Below are 22667 nucleotides of genomic sequence, written 5' to 3' on the forward strand. Positions count from 1 at the left end.
CATCTCACAAGCTTGACAACACACTGTGTCCAATATTTTCCACAAAGATATAATAAGTCATATTTTGGTTCATTTAATAGTTGAAACAAATTTAAATAATATATTCCAATATATGATTCATTATCATCTAAACTAAATGCAGTTTGTTCTACTGATATCATCTCCATAGCTTGTGTGTACCAGTCAGCATGAGTTGGACTATCAACATTTATCCATTTTTTAAATTTGACCCTTTTTGTTATTATGCATATTGAAAGAAAAGCATTTTTACTCTTTGATGACACGTTACTAAATTGATGGAGATCCCCAAGAATACAAGTTTGCAGTGTCATTGGGATGTTTATATTAAGGAATGTGATTGCTTCTTTTGTTGTTTTCAACCATAACTCTTTTATTCTCTGACATTCCCACAATACATGAACAAGAGTTCATTAATTGTGGGAATCTTGTTCATTTATTGTGGGAATAAGTCGCTCTTGAAAAAGAGATTTTAATCTCAATGAGTCTTTACCTGAAATTGAAGTTGAATTATGTATATAATAATCTTCCATTCTTCACCTTCGTTACCGCTTGATTTAATTCTCATCTTATTTTATCCAGAGTGAACTTGACCATAAAAAGAGGGCTGCACATCAATAAACTGTCACTAAACTTCAATAAAACTAAATATATCATATTTGGATATTGTAAAAATGTAAAACACAAATTATGATGGATAATATTGAAATGAAAGGAATAAAGGTAATCACATGTTTAGGAGTTAATATAAATGATGAAGTAAGCTGGAAACTACATGTAAGTCATATAAAGAAAACATTAAAAAATTGAGTGCAAAAAAATACAATAGAATAAAATACATACTTACAAATATTAACTACATTTATTGTACCCAACTTTAGTTGAAGCATACATTGTTTATTGCATAAAGGTCTGGGGACATACATATAAAACAATCACACAACAATATTCATATTACACAAGAGAGTAATAAAGACAATTAATAGAATGGATTATAGAGACCCAACAAATGATTCATAAAGTCACACATTTTAAAAGTAAATGATCTTGTATAAAAGACAACTGTTCAAATTATGTATAAAGTAAATAATAATATGCTTCCAGAAGTGGTCCAGAAGATGTTTAAGATGTGAACCAGTAAATATGAACTAAGAGGGATTTATGTGTACTCAAAAGCAAAGGTATGAGCACATGTAAAACAAATATGTACATCATATAAAGGAGTTAATCTTTAGAATTATCCACAAATAGAAAATAAAATACTGTATGTAACACTTCATTATTTCGAAAAACTTATACAAAAACACTATAATGAATAAGTATAAAAGTGAATTATGAATATCTACACAAAAAAAGGTTTATTGTATGTAACATATTTTATGTGCTGTTTATTCTCACCTTTTCAGTCAAATTGTTCTGTTCATTTTAAAGTACACAAATGTGTATATTAACTCATGTACTTGACTGAAATAAAAGCACTAATCTGAAGTGTCTAATCTATAAATGTTAGAATCATATTAACAAGATTGTGTTACACACACAACAATGATGTCACACATGTTATATGTGCTGATGTTGTTAGAAAGTTAAAGTTTTGACAGTTCATTTCAAATCCTGCATCTTCATTTGCTGCTGCTGTTCTCACCAGCACACTTGTGTTTCTTACACTGGTACTCAGAAGAGAATCTTTCACCACACACACTGCAACTCAACACTTTCTCTCCTGTGTGTGTTCTCATGTGTACTCTAAGAGTGTATAGGTAACGGAAACTTTGGTTGCAGCTTGAACAGGAGTATGTTTTTTCACCAGAGTGCCTTCTCATGTGTGCTTTGAAATTGTCCCTTCGAGTAAAATCTTTACCGCAGATTGAACATGAAAAAGGTTTTTCACCAGTGTGTGTTCTCATGTGCACTTTTAAACTTTGATTTATTAGAAAACTTTTACCACATTCTGAGCAGGTAAAAGGGTTTTCTCCAGTGTGTATTCTCATGTGTACTTGTAAATTTTGATTTTTTGCAAAACTTTTACCACATTCTGAGCAGGAAAAAGTTTTTTCTCCAGTGTGTATTCTCATGTGTACTTTTAAATTTTGTTTTTTTACAAAACTTTTGCCACATTCTGAGCAGGAAAAGGGGTTTTCTCCAGTGTGTATTCTCATGTGTTGTTTTAAACTTTGATTTATTAGAAAACTTTTACCACATTCTGAGCAGGAAAAAGTTTTTTCTCCAGTGTGTATTCTCATGTGTGCTTTGAAATTGGGCCTTTGCGTAAAAGCTTTACCGCAGATTGAACACGAAAAAGGTTTTTCTCCAGTGTGTGTTCTCATGTGATCTTTTAAACTTTGACTTACTGCAAAACTTTTACCACATTCTGAGCAGGAAAAAGGTTTTTCTCCAGTGTGTGTTCTCTTGTGTGATTTCAAATTTCCATTGCTTACAAAACTTTTACCACATTCTGAGCAGGAAAATTTTTTTTCTCCAGTGTGTATTCTCATGTGTGCTTGGAAATTGGGCCTTTGCGTAAAAGCTTTACCGCAGATTGAACACGAAAAAGGTTTTTCTCCAGTGTGTATTCTCATGTGTTCTATCAGATGACAATGGTATTTAAAGGTTTTGTCGCAGTGAGAACATGTGAAGTGTGTGTTGTCAGTGTGACATGTCTTATCATCTTTAGAGTCTTCATCATCAGTGTCAGGAGAGTGTGACGTTGTGTCCTCACTATCTGATAGTGGAGCTAAGAGCTTGTCTGCTTGTGATCCTCCACAGTGGTCTCCATCAGCTTCTGTTGTCATGTGTTGAGTTGAGCTGCTGCTTGGAGGCTCCGCCTCTCTCTTCTCCTCACTTTCACCTTTGACCTCATCATCTTCACTCTTCACAGGGACACCAGTCACTGGCATCTTGGTGACATCAACCTCCTCCAGTCCTTCAAGATGCTCTCCCTGCTGACTGATGCTGTGTTCCTCCTCTTCCTCTTTAATGTGAGGGGTCAGGGGGTCCTCCTCTTCGTCCTCAATGTGAGGGGTCAGTGGGTCCACCTCTTCCTCCTTAATGTGAGGGCTTAGTGGATCCACCACTTCTTCAAAATGGGGTGTCAGTGGGTCCTCCTCTTCCTCTTCAAAATGGGGTGTCAGTGGGTCCTCCGCTTCCTTTTTAAAATGGGGGATAAGTGGGTATTCCTCTTCCTTCTTAATGTGGGAGGACTGTGGCTCTTTTTCTTTCACGTGGAGGTGCTGTGACCTCTTCTGCTCCACACTGGAGGACCCCTCCTGCTGCTCAGGTGGATGATATATTTCACAGACGTCTGCAGGACACAAGAAGACAAACACATGCTGGCATCACAATTGATAAGATTTTACCAATTCAGATTTAATTTTCGATTCTGCTTTTACGATTTGGTTATTTGTGGACTCACTTTTGCTTTCACATTCAGTAAAAAGGAGAAAAAACAGGTCGATTAGCGTCAACTTTGACTAGTTGAGAAGTAACATGAGCGTACAGTGAGGTCGTAAGAGGCACAGATTTTACGGGTCCCCCATGAGGTGCCAGAGGGCCCTAAGGCATACTTGCCAACCCTCCCAAATTTTCCGGGAGACTCCCGAAATTCAGCGCCTCTCCCGAAAACCTCCCGAGACAAATATTCTCCCGAAAATCTCCCGATTTTCAGCCGGAGCTGGAGGCCACGCCCCCTCCAGCTCCGTGCGGACCTGAGTGAGGACAGCCTGTTTTCACGTCCGCTTTCCCACGATATAAACAGCGTGCCTGCCCAGTCAGGTTATAACATCTACGGCTTTTAGAGAGTGCAGTGCACAACTGCGCACACAACAAGGAGACGAAGCAAAAGAACGAGGAAGATACAGCCATGGCGACGTCGACGACCAGTAAGATGAAGAAATACGCTTGTAAGTTCCAAAACGAATGGAAACAAGAATTTCAGTTTATCCAGGGCAGTTCGAAGGGGAAGGGGTATGCTGCCTGTAAATTTTGTAGAACATACTTCTCCATTGAACACGGTGGCCGAACGGATATACTCACTCATGAACGGTCAGCGAAGCACAAAGCGGCGGCAATGCAGCACCGGTCCCAGCCCAGTATTATGGGCCACCTCGCTAAATGGAGACCCGATGATGTAACTTATGCAGAGACAAAGATGGCTATGCTGATAGCTGGAAGCAACATCCCGTTCTCATTTGCGGATGTCTAGGATATGTTCCCAGATTCAGAGATCGCTCGCCAGTACGCAAATGGCAGAACAAAGGCTACTCAAATAGTGAAAGGTAAGTGTTTTTTTTTTTAGTAAGCAGCAAGCACAGTACAGTTAGTAGAACAACTGTGTTTTCATTACTGTGTATTTAGTATGTATGTAGTATATAAGGCTGTGCTTCTGGCTGCAAAGCATTGCACTTTCAAGTACAACAATGAGTAGATGAGTGTTATATGTGTGTATATGTGTCAATAAATGAACACTGAAATGCAAGTATTTTTTTTATTTATATATAGATATATAATAAAATAAATATACATACTGTATATACACATATATATAGCTAGAATTCACTGAAAGTCAAGTATTTATTATATATATATATATATATATATATATATATATATATATATATATATATATATATATATATATATATGTATTATAGCTGTAAATATACTCCTCCCCTCTTAACCACGCCCCCGCCCCACCCCCACCCCGGAAATCGGAGGTCTCAAGGTTGGCAAGTATGCCCTAAGGACAATACTCTGCTTTGAAAATATCTTTCAAATTAAAATATTTTTGGCAAGAAATTAACAAAATACTACACGTTATTTTGTGGAAATTACAAAAGAATGTCCAGTATAATTCTCAGGGCATTCAATCAATCACAACTGGACTGTTAAACTGAACATATATACATAAATATACAGTATATATATATATATATATATATATATATATATATATATATATATATATATATATATATATACATACCCCGCCTTCCACCCCATTGTAGCTGAGGTAGGCTCCAGCACCCCCCGCGACTCCGAAAGGGATAAGCGGTAGAAAATGGATGGATGGATGGATATATATACTAGTATAGAAATTAGTATAGTATTAGTATAGAAAATCGACGATAAAGTTCGCAACTTTTGCTCGCTGATAAAAAAAGCCTTGCCTGTACCGGAAGTAGCGTGACGTCACAGGAGGTAATATTCCTCACAATTTTCCTTTGTTTACAATGGAGCGAGAGAGATTTGGAGCGACAAAGCTACGATTACCCCATTAATTTCCGCGAGGATGAAAGATTTGTGGATGAGGAACATTAGAGTGAAGAACTAGAGGCAGTGCAGGACGTATCTTTTTTCGCTCTGACCGTAACTTAGGTACAAGCTGGCTCATTGGATTCCACACTCTCTCCTTTTTCTATTGTGGATCACGGATTTGTATTTTAAACCACCTCGGATACTATATCCTCTTGAAAATGAGAGTCGAGCCCGCGAAATGGACATTCAAAGTGACTTTTAACTCCACGACAATACATCGGTGACACACTTAGCTACTGAGCTAACGTGATAACATCGTTGTCAAATGCAGATAGAAACAAAATACATAAATCCCTGACTGGAAGGATAGACAGAAGATCAACAATACTATTAAACCATGGACATGTAACTACACGGTTAATAATTCTCAGCCTGGTAAAGCTTAACAATGCTGTTGCTAACGACGCTAAGGCTAATTTAGCAACTTAGCAACCGGACCTCACAGAGCTATGATAAAAACATTAGCGCTCCACCTACGCCAGCCAGCCCTCATCTGCCCATTCATCAGCCCTCATCTGCCCATCAACAGCTGTGCTCACCTGCGTTCCAGCGATCGACGGCGCTACGAAGGACTTCATCCGTGGGTTTGGCGGCTAGCATCGGCTAGGCCTTTAAAGGCCTACTGAAACCCACTACTACCGACCACGCAGTCGGATAGTTTATATATCAATGATGAAATCTTAACATTGCAACACATGCCAATACGGCCGGGTTAACTTATAAAGTGCAATTTCAAATTTCCCGCCACACTTCCGGTTGAAAAAGCCTTCGGAGGATGACGTATGCGCGTGACGTAGCCCGGGGAACAGAGGTATGCCTTCCCCATTGAATACAATACAAAAAAGCTCTGTTTTCATTTCAGAATTCCACAGTATTCTGGACATCTGTGTTGGTGAATCTTTTGCAATTTGTTTAATGAACAATGGAGGCTGCAAAGAAGAATGTTGTAGGTGGGATCGGTGTATTAGCGGCTGGCTGTAGCAACACAAGAAGGATTACTCACTTGGATAGCAGACGCGCTAGCCGATGCTAACCGGCCACCGCACGCACGGATGATCGGGTGAAGTCCTTCGTCGCGCCGTCGATCGCTGGAACGCAGGTCAGCACGGGTGTTGATGAGCTGGGCGGATGAAGGCTGGCTGGCGTAGGTGGAGCGCTAATGTTTTTATCAGCTCTGTGAGGTCCGGTTGCTAAGTTAGCCTTAGCGTCGTTAGCAACAGCATTGTTAAGCTTTGCCAGGCTTAGATCTATTAACCGTGTAGTTACATGTACACGGTTTAATAGTATTGTTGATCTTCTGTCCATCCTTCCAGTCAGGGATTTATTTATTTTGTTTCTATCTGCATTTGAGACAGATGCTACCACGTTAGCTCATGCTAACGAGCTTCGTCGATGGATTGTCGTGGAGATAAAAGGCACTGAATGTCCATTTTGCGTTCTCGACTCTCATTTTCAAGAGGATATAGTATCCGAGGTGGTTTAAAATACAAATCCGTGATCCACAATAGAAAAAGGAGAGAGTGTGGAATCCAATGAGCCAGCTTGTACCTAAGTTACGGTCAGAGCGAAAAAAAAAAAGTATTTCACTGCATTCTAGTCCGTCACTCTAACGTTCCTCGTCCACGAATCTTTCATCCTCGTTCAAATTAATGGGGTAATGGTCCGAATAGCTCTAGCTGCGTTGAAAACAATAGGAAAATATGAGGGAGTGAACAACTGACAACGTCACGCTACTTCCGGTAGGGGCAAGGTTTTTTTTTATCAGAGACCAAAAGTTGCGAACTTTATCGACGTTGTTCTATACTAAATCCTCTCAGCAAAAATATGGCAATATCGCAGAATGATCAAGTATGACACATAGAATGGATCTGCTATCCCCGTTTAAATTAAAAAAATTCATTTCAGTAGGCCTTTAAACAAATTGCAAAAGATTAACCAACACAGATGTCCAGAATACTGTGAAATTTTGAGATGAAAACTGAGTTTTTTGTATAGGATTCAATGTGTCCGCATACTTCCCGTATCAACCGTTGACGTCACGCGCATACGTCATCATACATAGACGTTTTCAACCGGAAGTGTCGCGGGAAATTTAAAATTGCACTTTATAAGTTAACCCGGCCGTATTGGCATGTGTTGCAATGTTAAGATTTCATCATTGATATATAAACTATCAGACTGCGTGGTCGGTAGTAGTGGCTTTCAGTAGGCCTTTAATTGTGTCCTCTTAAACCAGGGCACTTTATTTCAATGTTTTTTAAAGACAATTTGAGATTTAATTGGACTTTTCTTACTGTGTACATACATCTGCTGATGCTTAGTCTGGACACATCCTCAGTGACCTCTTGGATTCACCGGGCGTTTCGGGTCTCTCAACTGGTCATACGCCCTCTTCCAAGCGACCCAACCGGGGGTGATCATATCCCCCGGCTTGTGTCCAGACGGCTAGCTAGCTACCATGACTCCAAGGATCTCCTCTCTTGAGCCACAACCATTTCGAGGCCCTTTCCGCTGCTTCGGTGGTACTGCGGATGGCTCTCCTCTTTCTCTCTCCATCGATGCCCAAACTGCTGAAGGCTCTGACCAAGGAACGGGCTGCAAATCCTCTGCATCCAACCTTATATTAATTTCAAGGATTTAATTTTTTTTTCTTGCCTCTTTTTGTCCCAGCTCTCCAAGAAGGAGTTGATTCGACAAACAAGAGACTTTTCTCCATTCTAAACTCCCCCTGCGACAAAAGCAAAAGAGGAACATGATTCGACTTCTTCATTCTGGCACCAGAAGACTGACTTCTGAATCTACCAGAGGAACAAGGGCGTTGGCCACCCGGGCCACGGCTCTTAGCCGACACCACTTCTCCTGCTGGCTCCCCTCTCCTGCTGACGCAGCCGAAGCCTGGATGTGATCACCGGGCCCGGTGACCTATCCGGCTTCTTCCAAATTTCAGAGACACTTTTTCGGACAGTTTCGACTTTTCCCCTTTTTCGGACATCTTCGACTTTTCCACTTTTTCGGGCATTTTCGGATTTTCCCCGAAGGACCTTGCACAGTAAGATCCAACCGAACTTCAATTTGAACTGAATTAGATACCCATTGATTAGCCATTTATTACATTTTTACAATTTTTCATTATTATTGTGAATGATTTATTGACGCTGTGCAATACTTACGCTATTGAGCCTGCAATAAAAAGCATTATAAAAAGTATCAAGATTTCATTCCTTATTGTACCATCGCGTCCTTGACGTGAAACGCTACGACTACTGTGTGTCCAACACCTAGCTCTGAAGGGTCACTCTAATGCAGTCCACTTACAAGATGTCCTGTAGGGCTTTTTCCTTTCCCCAGCCCTCAAATCTAACCTAGTCAGTAACAAAAGCCAAGATTCATTAGAGGCAAGCTACCATTAAACAGCGGGATTTGATTTTTTTTGACTCGGTCTTAAGAGATAGGCTTCTCTGCCGAGCAGACCACAAAGGGAGGCGGGACAGACGCTGAACCAACACAGGGTAGTAGAACTAGGCGAATTGCCTCGCCATCCAGCTGAGTAGAGCCTACGTCTGTGGAGCAGCCGGTAAGACCGTCTGCGCCGAGAGGACAGGACCCGTTGAACGGAGTGCTGGATTTTGACTCGCAAGAGGAACTTGCGCGTCAATCACCGGGATCTAACAATATACATATACATATATATATATATATATATATATATATATATATATATATATATATATATATATATATATATATATATATGTCTTAATTCGATTATCCAAAAAAAAATTAAAAATAGTGCTCGATACCGTGGTAGAGCGTAATATGTATGTGTGGGAAAAAATCACAAGACTATTTCATCTCTACAGGCCTGTTTTATGAGGGTTTCCTCAATCGTCAGGAGATTTTAATGGAAGCATTCACATACCATGGTTTATATAGGGCACAGAGCGGGTGGGTACAGGCAGGCGTAGGGGCGTGGTGATTGGCTCATGTGTTACCTAGGAGGTGTTTCCTTCTGTGACGGCATGCTGATACAATTTCGCTGCGCTTGTTGAGGGATGACAAGTCTGGACTGTATATAATAAACAGTATCTCTTTTAAGCATAGGTTGCATCTTTTATTACCACTGTTGTAAGGTGTGCTGGATGCAAGAATTTGCCTTGTTATCGAGTATTCAACATTATTGTCTTTGAGATTCCAAATGTGTTTACTGAGTTCTGTAGTGTTCCGCAAGCTTTTGCTTCTGAAAGAGGCTTTGTGATTGTTCCATCTGGTTTTGAATGCTCCCTCAGTTAATCCTACATATGTGTCGGATGTGTTAATGTCCTTGCGTGTTACCTTTGCTTGGTAAACGACTGATGGTTGTAAGCACCCCCCGTTGAGAGGGCAATCAGGTTTCTTGCGGCAGTTACAGCCTTTGTCGGTTTTGGAGTCATTCTGCCTGGTGGTGGACGGCTCCTTTTCAATTGCTTTATTGTGGTTTGAAATGATTTGTCGTATGTTGTTCATGCAGCTGTAGCTCAATTTAATGTTGTTCTTGTTGAATACTTTTCTTAGGGTGTTGCCTTTGGGGAAGTGTTTGTCAATCAGGGTGAGGAATTTGTGGCCAATATTAGTTGAGACGTTTTTGCTGTATGGGGGGTTGTACCAGATAATGTTGTTTCGTTTTCTGCTCCTTTTTGGTTGGTATCCTGGTGTGGGTTCGTAGGTGAGGGTGAAGTTGTATCCGCTTTCATCAAGTGCTTTTTGGTACGGGGGGGTTGCTTTGTCGAATTCAGCTTTGCTAGATGACAGCATCGATAGTCTTTTATTAATACCGATAGGTATTCTTTTCGTGGTGGTGGGTGGGTGGTTGCTGTCATGGTGCACGTATTGGAGTGTTGTGTTGGGTTTCGTGAATGGTTGGTAGCTGTTATTCCTCAGGTTGAAAGTGACGTCGAGGAAGTTGACGGTTTGCTTGTTGGCTTCAATCGTGATCCGTAGGCCGTTCTCTTTGAAGATTTGGCATATACGCTTCTTGACACGGAGCACATCAAGAAAGTAAGCAACCTCATCATAGCCGCCGATAAAACCACAAATTTCTACAGAATGAACATACAAGAACATAACACTTTACTGGACAGAAGCATCACCTAATCATACAAAAAAGCACAACCCAACACTTTACAGAGCATCCACCTGGAAAACAAACGGATTGCGGCTGAACTGGACATCGAGGACAGGGTGGACGCTACAGCCAACAAGGAAGCCTTCATCACATTGAAGGACCACAAACCCAACTTCGCAAATAACCCATCATGCCGACTAATAAACCCAACTAAATCCGAAATAGGAAAAATCAGCAAAATAATCCTGGACAGAATCAACAGAAAAATTACTGACAAAACACCGCTCAACCAATGGAGAAATACAGCAGCAGTAATCAAATGGTTCAGCAACATCCAAGACAAACAACAACTAGTCTTAACTTGAAAGAAATACACTCTATACATTGCTAATGTGGTAAATGACTATTCTAGCTGCAAATGTCTGGTTTTTGGTGCAATATCTACATAGGTGTATAGAGGCCCATTTCCAGCAACTATCACTCCAGTGTTCTAATGGTACAATGTGTTTGCTCATTGGCTCAGAAGGCTAATTGATGATTAGAAAACCCTTGTGCAATCATGTTCACACATCTGAAAACATTTTAGCTCGTTACAGAAGCTACAAAACTGACCTTCCTTTGAGCAGATTGAGTTTCTGGAGCATCACATTTGTGGGGTCAATTAAACGCTCAAAATGGCCAGAAAAAGAGAACTTTCATCTGAAACTCAACAGTCTATTGTTGTTCTTAGAAATGAAGGCTATTCCACAAAATTGTTTGGGTGACCCCAAATTTTTGAACGGTAGTGTATATATATTTATTTATAACACCAAAATATTTAGGGGGGCTTAAGAATATTTTAGGGGGGCTTGAGCCCCCCTAAAATAGGCCCAACAACGCCAATGCATAGGAGTAAAGGGAACAAGAATATAAACATGAACAAGGGGTAGATTTAATGAATCAGGGAGTGTTATGGCCACAGTTTCAATTACTTTCACTCTTCTGTCATTGCAATGAATGACATAAGGGGGCGCCACTGACTCACATCATGTGATTTATTTTTTAAATGTTGATTTTTTTTTTTTTAAACAAACCATTATTCATTTTTAAATGATCAGCATGTCATCTTTTATATGACATTGTTATTCAAATAAAGATTACAAAAAAGAAAACTATGGTAGTGACAACATGCAGGACAAACAAGTAAAAAGGAAGTGATGTTGTCTTTGCGCACGCGTGCATCGATCACGTCTTCCTAAACCGATCGTGCAGGGATTCTAAAACTGTGGTACGTGTACCACTAGTGGTACGCGGACATCACCTAGTGGTACGCCAAATATCATTTCATTATTTAAGTACAGTGTTTTATTTTCCTACATTCAAACACAATGTTACTGTTCAAACTGTGTGTAATGTTACAGTAACTAAAAATATTAAAGATACTTGTTAAATAACGTGTCTTCCTTGTTTTTAATGAATAACTAAGGCCTACTATGCTACTGTATTTTAATGTTGTTCATGATGGTGGTACTTGGAAATCCAAGTATTTTATGAGGTGGTACTTGGTGAAAAAAGTTTGACAACTACTGACGTAGTGACATTATAAACTACATTGGCGGACACCATTTTGTTATACCCAAACGGCGTCTGCTCATACATCGCGCTTCCAACGAGATCACGTTTTTCCCCCCGAGTTAGAAAGTTCCAGAACTGTTCACGTTATACCATCTCAGCTCATTGTTGATCATGTGAATAATTGAAGTGGAACTAAAAGGTAACTTGGGACACCCTGAACTGTTTGTTACATACGCCCCCCTCTCAATTAGAAATGTTCCCGTTTTATTACAAACAAAATAGGTAACAAACAAGGGAAATAGAGCAGAGAAAAAAATCACAATCTTAATGCACACATAACAAATCAACAATATTTAACTGATCAACACAGTATTGCATAGGCTAGATAGAACACTGGCCCCTCAAAACATGCAAAAATCTTGCAGATGCGAAGGAGGTCGCACCACTCGCGCCCTGCGAGATAGTCCGATTATGACGCTCCACCATGCCATCAAACTTGGGGTTATAGGCAGTGGTGCGTGTCTTTTTATTTTTTTCAAGCAACTGGCAGAGTCTCTGGATGACTTCCGCTTCGAACTGGCGACCCTGGTCGCTATGCAGGATTTCAGGGACACCATGCACCAAAACATAGTCCTCAAACAGGCAGCAAGCGACAGTGTGAGCTGTTTGGTTGGGCAGTGCATACAGTGGCCACCCTCCGGAGGGGGCGACAAACCTGGGACCCCCCCATGGGACTTAAGGGCAACTCCAGAATGTCCATGGCCACCCTCTGGAGGGGGCGACAAACCTGGGACCCCCCATGGGACTTAAGGGAAACTCCAGAATGTCCATGGCCACCCTCTGGAGGGGGCGACAAACCTAAGACCCCCCCCCCCCCCCCACACGGGACTTAAGGGCAACTCCAGAATGTCCATGGCCACCCTCTGGAGGGGGCGACAAACCTGGGACCCCCCCACGGGACTTAAGGGCAACTCCAGAATGTCCATTTTTGACGGGAAGCTTAGCAGCTAACTATACAGGTACAGCTAACTGGAAACTCACGAGTCCTGTGTAACACTTTCTTCTTTTTTTCAACACAGCGGTTAAAATCCCACCGCTGCCACCAATGTAGCCGAGGGTCCTGGGTTCGCATATTCTGTGTACCTATCAAATAAAATAATAAACGGGAGACATTAGAGCAGGTCCGGTCGCCACCACTTCTTTAATGTTATCTTCACACACCTCCTTCAACAACCCACACTCATAGACATCTTACGTCACAGCCCTACAGCAACTATGGAGGGACAAAACTCCTCCTCCTTACATAATACTCTGCGGTAACTTGGGACACCCTGAACTGTTTGTTACAACACAACAATCATGTGTCTGAGTACACCTATTAATCAAAATTAATCTAACACGTCATGTTAATGATGGAATATAAAGTTAGTAAACACGTGAGAGTAAGAAGTAAACAAACCTGTTCTGTGTAACACAACTTGAGGTTTCTTGAAAACAGCCTCCAGTAGTTGACGTAGTCTTTTGTTCTCTTCTTTTGTCCGAAAAAGTTCGTCTTTGTACTCTGCTATCGTTCTTTCACACATTTTCACACAATCACAACACTTTTCGCACATTTTCACACAATCACAACACTTTACACTCACACTTGTTCTTAACTAAGCGATGTGTTGATCAAATCCGCGTCGCTTTGTTAGCAGCTAACAAGCTAAGCTAACTAGTACGCTGAGCTAACTAGCGCGCTAAAACAACTAGCAAGCTAAGCGGGCCTAATAATCTCCAAAGTTGACTGAGACGAGTGGAGTTTATCCTGACACGGAGGATGAATAAAGTGTAGTTAGTAGCGATGTGAGGAGATGTGCCGAGGCTTAGAAGCGTGTGTGGAGTAAAGGAGGACTTTGCCGCAAAGCGCATATCCTCCACGCATGCGTCACTTAGGGGCGGGGCCAATGAGTCATAGTGATGGGTAAGTCATGAACGATTAATTCTAAATGTATGTTTTCATGGTGTCTACACAAAAAAGCACGGCAACAAATGATCCAGCCATCCATTTATATACCGCGTGTCCCTTTCGGGGTCGCGGCGGGTGCTGGAGCCTATCTCAGCTGCATTCGGGCGGAAGGTGGGGTACACCCTGGACCAGTCGCCACCTCATCGCAGGGCCAACACAGATAGACAGACAAGTATATAAACTGTATTTGCCTTTAAATCAGATAAATATCATTCAACAACAACACAATTTGCAGACTATAATTACTGGTTTGCTGGTTTGCTGGTTTTACTGCTGTAAAATTCTGCATCCGAGAGAACAATTTATTGGAGGCCACAAAAGACCGAAGTACATGTCAAACTACTTCCTTAACCACAACACCAGGGGGAGCTCCACTAACCACGTTAAACCCAGATTCCGAACTAACAAAGGTCTTAACTCATTCTCTTTCTATGCCACATCAATGTGGAATGCGCTCCCAACAGGTATAAAAGAAAGGGCATCTCTATCCTCCTTCAAAACCGCAATAAAAGTTCACCTCCAGGCAGCTACAACCCTAAACTAACACCCTCTCCGGATTGCTAATAATCAAATGTAAACAATCAAATGCAGATACTTTTTCTTATGCCTTCTGATCTCTCTCTCTCTCTCTCTCTCTCTCTCTCTCTCTCTCTCTCTCTCTCTCTCTCTCTCTCTCTCTCTCTCTCTCTCTCTCAATTCAATTTCAATTCAATTCAATTCAATTCAAAGGGGCTTTATTGACATGGGAAACAAACGTTTACATTGCCAAAGCCAGCATTAAAACAATCAATCAAAACAATTAAAATGTATCAAACTTAAGCACCTATTGAAATTAAAAGTATGTACAATTAAAATATAGGTCTACTATACTAAAGATGTGTGTGAACAGAGCTGTGTCACATTACAGCTTTAAAAAATGTTAAGACTAATTTAAAATATAAGATTATAATAATAAAAAGTAATAAAATAAGGTAAACTATAGAGTTGTGCAAAACATTTAAATAAAGATGCATATGTATACATTCAAGTAAGGATCAAAACAATTAAAATGTATCAAACTTAAGCACCTATTGAAATTGAAATTAAAACTATGTACAATTAAAATATAGGTCTACTATACTAAAGAGCTGTGTGAACAGAGCTGTGTCACATTGCAACTTTAAAAATGTTAAGACTAATTAAAATATAACATTATAGTAATAAAATAAGATAAACTATAGAGTTGTGCAAAACGTTTAAATAAAGATGCATATATGTATACATTCAAGTAAAGATGGCTTAAAAATAGCAGCAGTTTTCCAAGTGTATTTGAACGTATATGCTGTGTTTGTGGGTAGATCTATGTACAGATGTCCGTATAGTACAAATAGTGCAGGAATAGTCTTTATGGTGGTTGTATTCCATTGGATGTCCTTTTCTTGTCGCAACGGCTCACGAATCTTGCTGCTGTGTTTGCACATTGCTTTACTTCCCCCAGTAGGTATGGGAGTTTGTCGTTAATTGTCATGTTTTCAAACTCTCTTTGGGTATTTGCCATTTGTGGGAAGTATATGTCTCTGATGTCTTGGTACAGTGGGCAGGTTGTTAGGAAGTGCAGTTCAGTTTCTACCGCACCCTGTGTGCATTGGTTGCACAGTCTGTCTTCTCTTGGGAGCCAGGTCTGCCTATGGCGGCCTTTCTCGATGGCTAGGCTGTGCTCACTGAGTCTGTACATAGTCAAGGATCTCCTTAGTTTTGGATCGGTCACAGTGCTCAGGTATTCTGCCAATGTGTATTCTCTGTGTAGGGCCAAATAGCATTCCAATTTGCTCTGGTTTTGGGTTGATTCTTTCCAATGTGTCAGATAGTTTTCTTTTTGTTTTCTTATAATTTGGTTTAGTCCAGTGTGGTTTCTGTCTGGTGGTTTTGCTTGTGTTTGTGAGCAGAGTCCCTGAACCAGCTGGCTGAGCGGGCATCTCTCTAGGGTCTCTCTGTAGGTGAGGGCTTTGTTATGGAGCGTGTCTGGGTCACTTTCTTTTAAGTGGTTATAAAATTTGACTGCTCTCTTTTGGATCTTGATTATTAGTGGGTATCTTCCTAATTCTGCTCTGCATGCATTATTTGGTGTTTTCCGTTGGGTGCGGAGAATGGATTTGCAAAATTCTGCATGCAGAGTCTCGATTTGGTGTTTGTCCCATTTTGCAAAATCTTGGTTTGGAAGAGGGCCCCAGACCTCGCAGCCGTACAGGGAAATGGGTTCTATGACGGAGTCTAATATTTTGAGCCAGATTTGAATAGGAATGTCTAGTTTGATGTTCCTCTCTCTCTCTCTCTCTCTCTCTCTCTCTCTATGTCCACTACTTGCTGTCCATATCCTACCCCCCCCCCTCCACACCCCTGATTGTAAATAATGTAAATAATTCAATGTGATTATCTTGTGTGATGACTGTATTATGATGATAGTATATATGATAGTATATATCTGTATCATGAATCAATTTAAGTGGACCCCGACTTAAACAAGTTGAAAAACTTATTCGGGTGTTACCATTTAGTGGTCAATTGTACGGAATATGTACTTCACTGTGCAACCTACTAATAAAAGTCTCAATCAATCAATCAAAAAAAAAACCTTTGCAGCCATGCGTCCAAAACGTAACATCATCTTGCAGGGACATATAAGCAAAAGTCAAGTGTCTGTTGTTTTACAATGTAATTATCTATTTAATAAGAAATGTTCAGAGAATACTTTTTTTTTGAGTATTTATTGGAGGCCACAAAAGACAAAGGCCGTCTGTTTACAGGAGAGTGTCGGTGAGGCACACACCTTTTGTCTTAGCTCAGGAATGCATGGGGGAAGTGTTGGAGACAAGCGGGAAACTCTTAGTTAGGAAAAGTGTAGCTGCTGATGTGATACCCACAAAAAGTTGTTATTGTGTATTTTTATAATTTATTTTGATAATATTCAGGTGAACAATATTTAATGGTGACAAGGCAGCACGGTGGAAGAGGGGTTAGTGCGTCTGCCTCACAATACGAAGGTCCTGAGTAGTCGTGAGTTCAATCCCGGGCTCAGGATCTTTCTGTGTGGAGTTTGCATGTTCTCCCCGTGACTGCGTGGGTTCCCTCCGGGTACTCCGGCTTCCTCCCACCTCCAAAGACATGCACCTGGGGATAGGTTGATTGGCAACACTAAATGGTCCCTAGTGTGTGAATGTGAGTGTGAATGTTGTCTGTCTATCTGTGTTGGCCCTGCGATGAGGTGGCGACTTGTCCTGGGTGTACACCGCCTTCCGCCCGATTGTACCTGACATAGGCTCCAGCGCCCCCCGCGACACCGAAGGGAATAAGCGGTAGAAAATGGATGGATGGATGGACTAGGACAGGGGTCGGCAACCCGCGGTTCCGGAGCCGCATGCGGGTCCTTGACCACTTTGATGTGGCTCAGCTACATACATGCCGACCCCCCCGATTTTCCCAGGGAAAAAATAATCCTATTTACACTCTAATTACTAAATAAAGGGCGTGCCCTAATTGCACTGCAGTAATTGTCCTCTATAGCATTTACACACAGCGTGCCAGTCCAGCCACATGTTGCATGTTGTTATTACTTGCACACACAGGAGACAGCAAAGCATACTTACTCATCAGCCACACAGCTTACACTGATGGTAGCCGTATCAAACAACTTTAACATTGTTACGTTACAAATATGCGCCACACTGTGAACCCACACCAAAAAAGAATGAAAAACACATTTCTGGAGAACATCCCACCGTAACACAACATAAACACAACACAACCATTACCCAGAATCCCATGCAGCCCTAACTCTTCCGGTCTACATTATACACCCCCGCTACCACCAAATCCCCCCACACATCAACCCCCCCCCCCCCCCCCCCCCTCTCCGTCCGTTGGTTGAGCGGAAGAGTTAGGGCTGCATGGGATTCTGAGTATTGGTACCGTCAGTGTAAGATGTGTGGCTGCTGAGTTAGTACGCCTTGCTGTCACTTACGTGAGCAAGCTGAAATTGCATTCTACGTGTGGTCGAGCAGGTACACTGTTAGGGCAGACTGTAGAGGGCGCCAAATGCAGTGTCATCACGCTCTGATATTCGGGAGTCTCCTGGGAAAAGTGAGAGGGTTGGCAAGTATGACGCTATCAAGCGCCATTAGTTCAAAACTCGCGGGCTGCACTAACATCAAATTTCCATATTAAAGTGCGTGCCGGTGCGTGTGTCGGAGACCCCTGGTTAACATAGCACAAAGTATTTAAGCTTTGTATGTGTGAATGATCGAGGGTTAGTTCTTTGTTTCTTTAGGTGGGTTTATTGTAGGCAGTTTTCATGAACGTCCACTCAGTGCGGCAACATCACACAACAACAACAGACACGTTTTGTCCTACCGTAAAGCAAGTCGTCTGCCGTAAACATCAATGTTGTGACACTCTCAAACAGGGCAACACTGCCATCTAGTGTACATGCATATGTGACATCTCCCTTCTTTTCAAGTTATATCAAATAACTGCAAAGTGTATCTTAACAGGTAATAATAGCTCAATTGAAATGAACAATATTACAATTGTGATGCCACATCATTGTCTAATACTTTCAAACCGCAAGTGGGCTATGTAACAGTAAATTCAAATCTGTAAAAATAGGTCTTAGTTGCAAATAACTCAAAGTGTACTTCCTTTGTCGCAATAAAAATGGAAGCAATTACTCTTATCAAAATGTACAGAAGCTACATAACTGTTACACAAATGTTCCGTAAAACATAACTCAATGTGCATTCTCAAAGTAAACAGATGATTGTGTCATCTCTCTTCTTCTTCTTCCCCCCCCAAAGGCCATAGGTGTTTTTTTTTGTTTTTTTGTTTTTTCACCCCATTGTCCAATGTGAAACACCCAAAACACTTCTCTACAAGTCCAGTTTAGCGGCTGGCTTACTGACACGGCCAGACCTGGTCAAAACATGTCCTGGTGTTTGTGTTGGGGTTGTCAGCTCACTTGGATTGGGGCAGCTATCCTCTGTAACGGTGGCACACAGTGATTGAGAAATCATCCCACCACTCTCATTGGTGTGCACAGGTGGGGTAGTCTTTTCCGGCTCGGGGATTGGTTGTGCCCGAAGATGAAGTCTGTTACGCCGCAGCACTGCTCCTCCCTGTGTATTGACGATATAAGATCTCGGAGTAATACTTTCTTTTGAGACAACTGCTGGCGTCTTCCAAGATTTTTCGTTGTCCAGCTTGATGTAGACATTATCTCCCGGCTGTAGAGCAGGAAGATGTCTGGCACCATGACGGCGATTGTAATAGAAGGCTTGTTTAGTCTTCTCTTTAGCATCCTTTTGCTTGACAGTCTTTCTGTTGGGCCATTTAGGTTGCAGATTTTTCTCGAGCGTAGGGAGAGTTGTTCGGATCTTCCTCCCCATCAGCAGTTCTGCTGGGCTAACTCCTGTGGTAGTGCAGGGAGTCGAACGATAGCACATGAGAGCTATCAGTGGATCGTCCTGTCGGAGGATTCTCTTTGCTGTCTGCACTGCTCTTTCTGCATGTCCGTTTCCTTGAGGGTGGTGAGGACTAGACGTAATGTGTCTGAAGTCCAGTTGTCGCGCCACCTCCTGGAATTCCGCACTGGAAAATTGAGGTCCGTTGTCACTCACCACCTCGTCCGGGATACCAAACCTAGCGAAGGTTGCTTTCAGTCTCTGAATAACCTGAGCGCTGGTTGTTGATGGTAGATGCAGGATTTCCAGGTACCGTGAATAGTAATCAGATATCACCAGATAATCGTGCTTGTTGTGTTCGCAAAGGTCAAGAGCTATTCGTTTCCATGGACGGTCTGGCAGGGGTGTGGAGATGAGTGGCTCCTTCTGCTGAGCTCGCTTCTGCTCCTGACAGGTCCTGCACGACTCTACAATGTTCTTAAGTCCTACAGAGAGTCCTGGCCACCAAACCGATGTTTTGGCCCTTTCTCTGCACTTTGTGAGCCCTTGATGTCCATCGTGTATTTTCTGCAAAATATCTGCTCTTAATAACTTTGGAATAACAATTCTGTTTCCTCGTGTGACCAAGCCATCAGCTTCTGATAGTTCATTTTTCACTTTTAGAAAGTCTCTGGCACACGGTGGGACATTAGCAATGTGTTCTGGCCATCCTGACCTGATTAGTTTGATGACAGCCTGCAGCTGGCTGTCGGCCATTGTTGCTGTCCTGATGCTCTCCATTCTGGTTGGAGACGCTGGGATGCCCTGCATCACTGTGGCTACGTAGCACGCCACATCATCCTGAGTGTCAGTCTCTCCTTTTGTGTGCGTTTGTGGGCTACGAGACAGGGCATCTGCAACTACAAGAGTTTTCCCTGGCACATATTCTGCTACCGGTTTGTACCTCAGGAGTCTCATCAGTAACCGCTGACATCTTAAGGGAACATTGTCCAGACTTCTATTGTTGACAAGCGGTACTAATGGTTTGTGATCGGTCTCAAGCCTGAACTGATCCAAGCCGCAAACATACTTGTCAAATTTTTCACAGGCCCATACACCAGCCAGACACTCTTTCTCGATCTGGGCGTAACGTGTTTCGGCTTCAGTGAGACGTCTGGAGCAGTAAGCTACTGGCTTCCACTCCTCTCCATGGAGTTGGAGCAGTACGCCCCCCAGGCCATAACTACTGGCGTCGGCAGACACAGCTGTGGGCTTAGCAACATCGTAGAAGGAAAGAACCGGTGCTGTGGTCAGCATCTCCTTAATGTTCTCAAATGCTGCCTGCTGTGTGTGGCTCCAGGTCCAGATGTTCCTGCTTTTCAAAAGCTCATATAATGGTTGACCTATTGTAGATAGGCTAGGAACATACCTCCCCAGGTAGTTCACCATGCCCAGAACTCTTTTAAGCTCCTGGACATTTCTTGGTGGGGCCAGCTGTCGGATGGCCTCAACTTTGTCAGGGTCGGGTCTGACCCCTGACTGATCGATGAGGTGTCCCAAAAAACGTAGTTGGCTTTGTCTGAGGGAGCATTTGTCTTTATTGAGCTTCAAGCCTGCTGATTCAACACGTTGAAGTACCTTTTCAAGTCTAATGTCATGCTGTTCCATCGAGGTCCCATAGACCAGGATGTCGTCCATAAAAACCTCAACACCTTCCAGCCCTTGCAGCGTCTCCAGCATTTTTCGCTGGAAGATTTCCGGTGCGCTGGTGATCCCGAATGGTAATCTCTTAAAACAGTATCTGCCAAACGGTGTAATAAAAGTTGTTAGCTTGCAGCTGTCTGAGTGCAGCGGGATCTGCCAGAACCCACTCGCAGCATCAAGAGAGGAGAACACCGTTGCTCCACTGAGCTTGGCCGTGATCTCATCCGAGGTAGGTAAAATATAACGCTCTCTTTTGACTGAATCGTTAAGCCGTTTCAAGTCCACACATATCCTGGCTTTGCCAGTGTTCTTCTTCAGAACAGGTACCATTGGTGCACACCATTCAGTTGGCTGTGTTACTGGCTCTATGATGCCGTTATACTCCATCCTGTGTAGTTCATCTTTGACTTTTTGTAATATTGGGAAGGGCACACGTCGTGCGGAATGAACAGCATACGGTTGGGCACCATCTTTCAGCTGTATTCTAACTGGTTCAGTGTTTAGTGTGCCATGCTCACCGTAAGCTTGCTGATGTCCTGTGGTGGTGTGTGTCACTTCGTCGACTCGTCGCACCAAGTTCATTCTTACTGAAAGGGACCGGCTGAGTAGATTGTTGACACTACTGCCGCGCACCACGTATGCTTTAAAGGGGTAATCCTTCCCTTTGTAGCTAACTGTTGCTTTAAATCGGCCCAGACACAACAGTTCACCTCCTGGGCTGTCCAGAGGAATGTCAGCAGGTTCCAGTGCTCTCAGTGGGGTGAGTGTGTGAAACGCATCCTCACTTAATACACTGACATCAGCTCCTGTGTCAATTTTAAATTCGATTGGGATAGAATCCACCTGTAGTTGAACAGTCCACTGTTCTTTCTCATCTCCACTGCACACTGAACCTAAGAAATAGGATGTTTGTTCAACATGGCCAGTTTCTGTGACTTCATTCACTGACTTGTTGCTGTTGCGACACAATCTGGCCCAATGTCCGATTTTATGGCAGTTGTGGCAAGTAGCTTTTCTTGCAGGGCATTTTCCCTCTCTGCCATGCTCAGCTTTCCCGCATTTTCCACATTTATTTTCATTCCCCCATTTTCTGTCTTTTGTCTTGCCTTGTTGTTGTTTCCAATGATGTTGTTGTTTGTAACGCACCTCCTGTACTGATCCCATCTTGTCTCCCTGCAGGTTTACTTGTGCCGCAACCTCCTCTGACTGCCTGACGGTCTGTATTGTCAGTGCGAGCGTTAGGTCCGCCATTAGCTGTAGCCTGCGTGAGAGCTCCTTGTCAATTATCCCGACAACAATACGGTCGCGGATATTTTCATCCCGACAGGCACCGAACTCACAGTGCTCTGACAGATCGTACAGGGATCTGATAAAACACTCTGCCTTCTCCCCAGGCCGCTGGACACGCTGGTGAAAACATGCTCTCTCATGGATAATATTCCTCCTCGGGAAAAAATACTCGTCGAACTTTTTCACCACGCGGTCAAAGTTGTTTCTATGTCCGTCTTCGGCAAAGGTGAACGATTTATATATATTTTCTGCTTCGTTGCCCATTGCA

General features: G+C 42.3%; 1 protein-coding gene across 4 annotated transcripts in view; it reads right to left on the reverse strand.

Annotated features, from left to right (window-relative positions):
• The window catches only part of LOC133640595 (gastrula zinc finger protein XlCGF57.1-like), a 300331-nt gene that overhangs the window by 21932 nt on the left and 255732 nt on the right, over positions 1 to 22667 (reverse strand). The window contains exons 1-3 of one of the 4 annotated variants that reach the window (XM_062034103.1): positions 13446 to 13912; positions 13028 to 13129; positions 867 to 3319 (exon numbers count right to left, since the gene is read on the reverse strand). The exons of 1 other annotated variant lie outside the window; for it this stretch is intronic. In XM_062034103.1, coding sequence (XP_061890087.1) covers positions 1641 to 3319; positions 13028 to 13129; positions 13446 to 13599 — 1935 coding nt within the window. In that variant the 5' untranslated portion in view covers positions 13600 to 13912 and the 3' untranslated portion in view covers positions 867 to 1640. Of the gene's footprint in view, positions 1 to 866; positions 3320 to 13027; positions 13130 to 13207; positions 13226 to 13445; positions 13913 to 22667 lie in introns of those variants that run through there. 2 more of the 4 variants (XM_062034105.1, XM_062034104.1) reach the window with 2 other exon arrangements.

The sequence above is a fragment of the Entelurus aequoreus genome, linkage group LG23 (genome assembly GCF_033978785.1).
Source record: "Entelurus aequoreus isolate RoL-2023_Sb linkage group LG23, RoL_Eaeq_v1.1, whole genome shotgun sequence".
NCBI lineage: Eukaryota > Metazoa > Chordata > Actinopteri > Syngnathiformes > Syngnathidae > Entelurus > Entelurus aequoreus.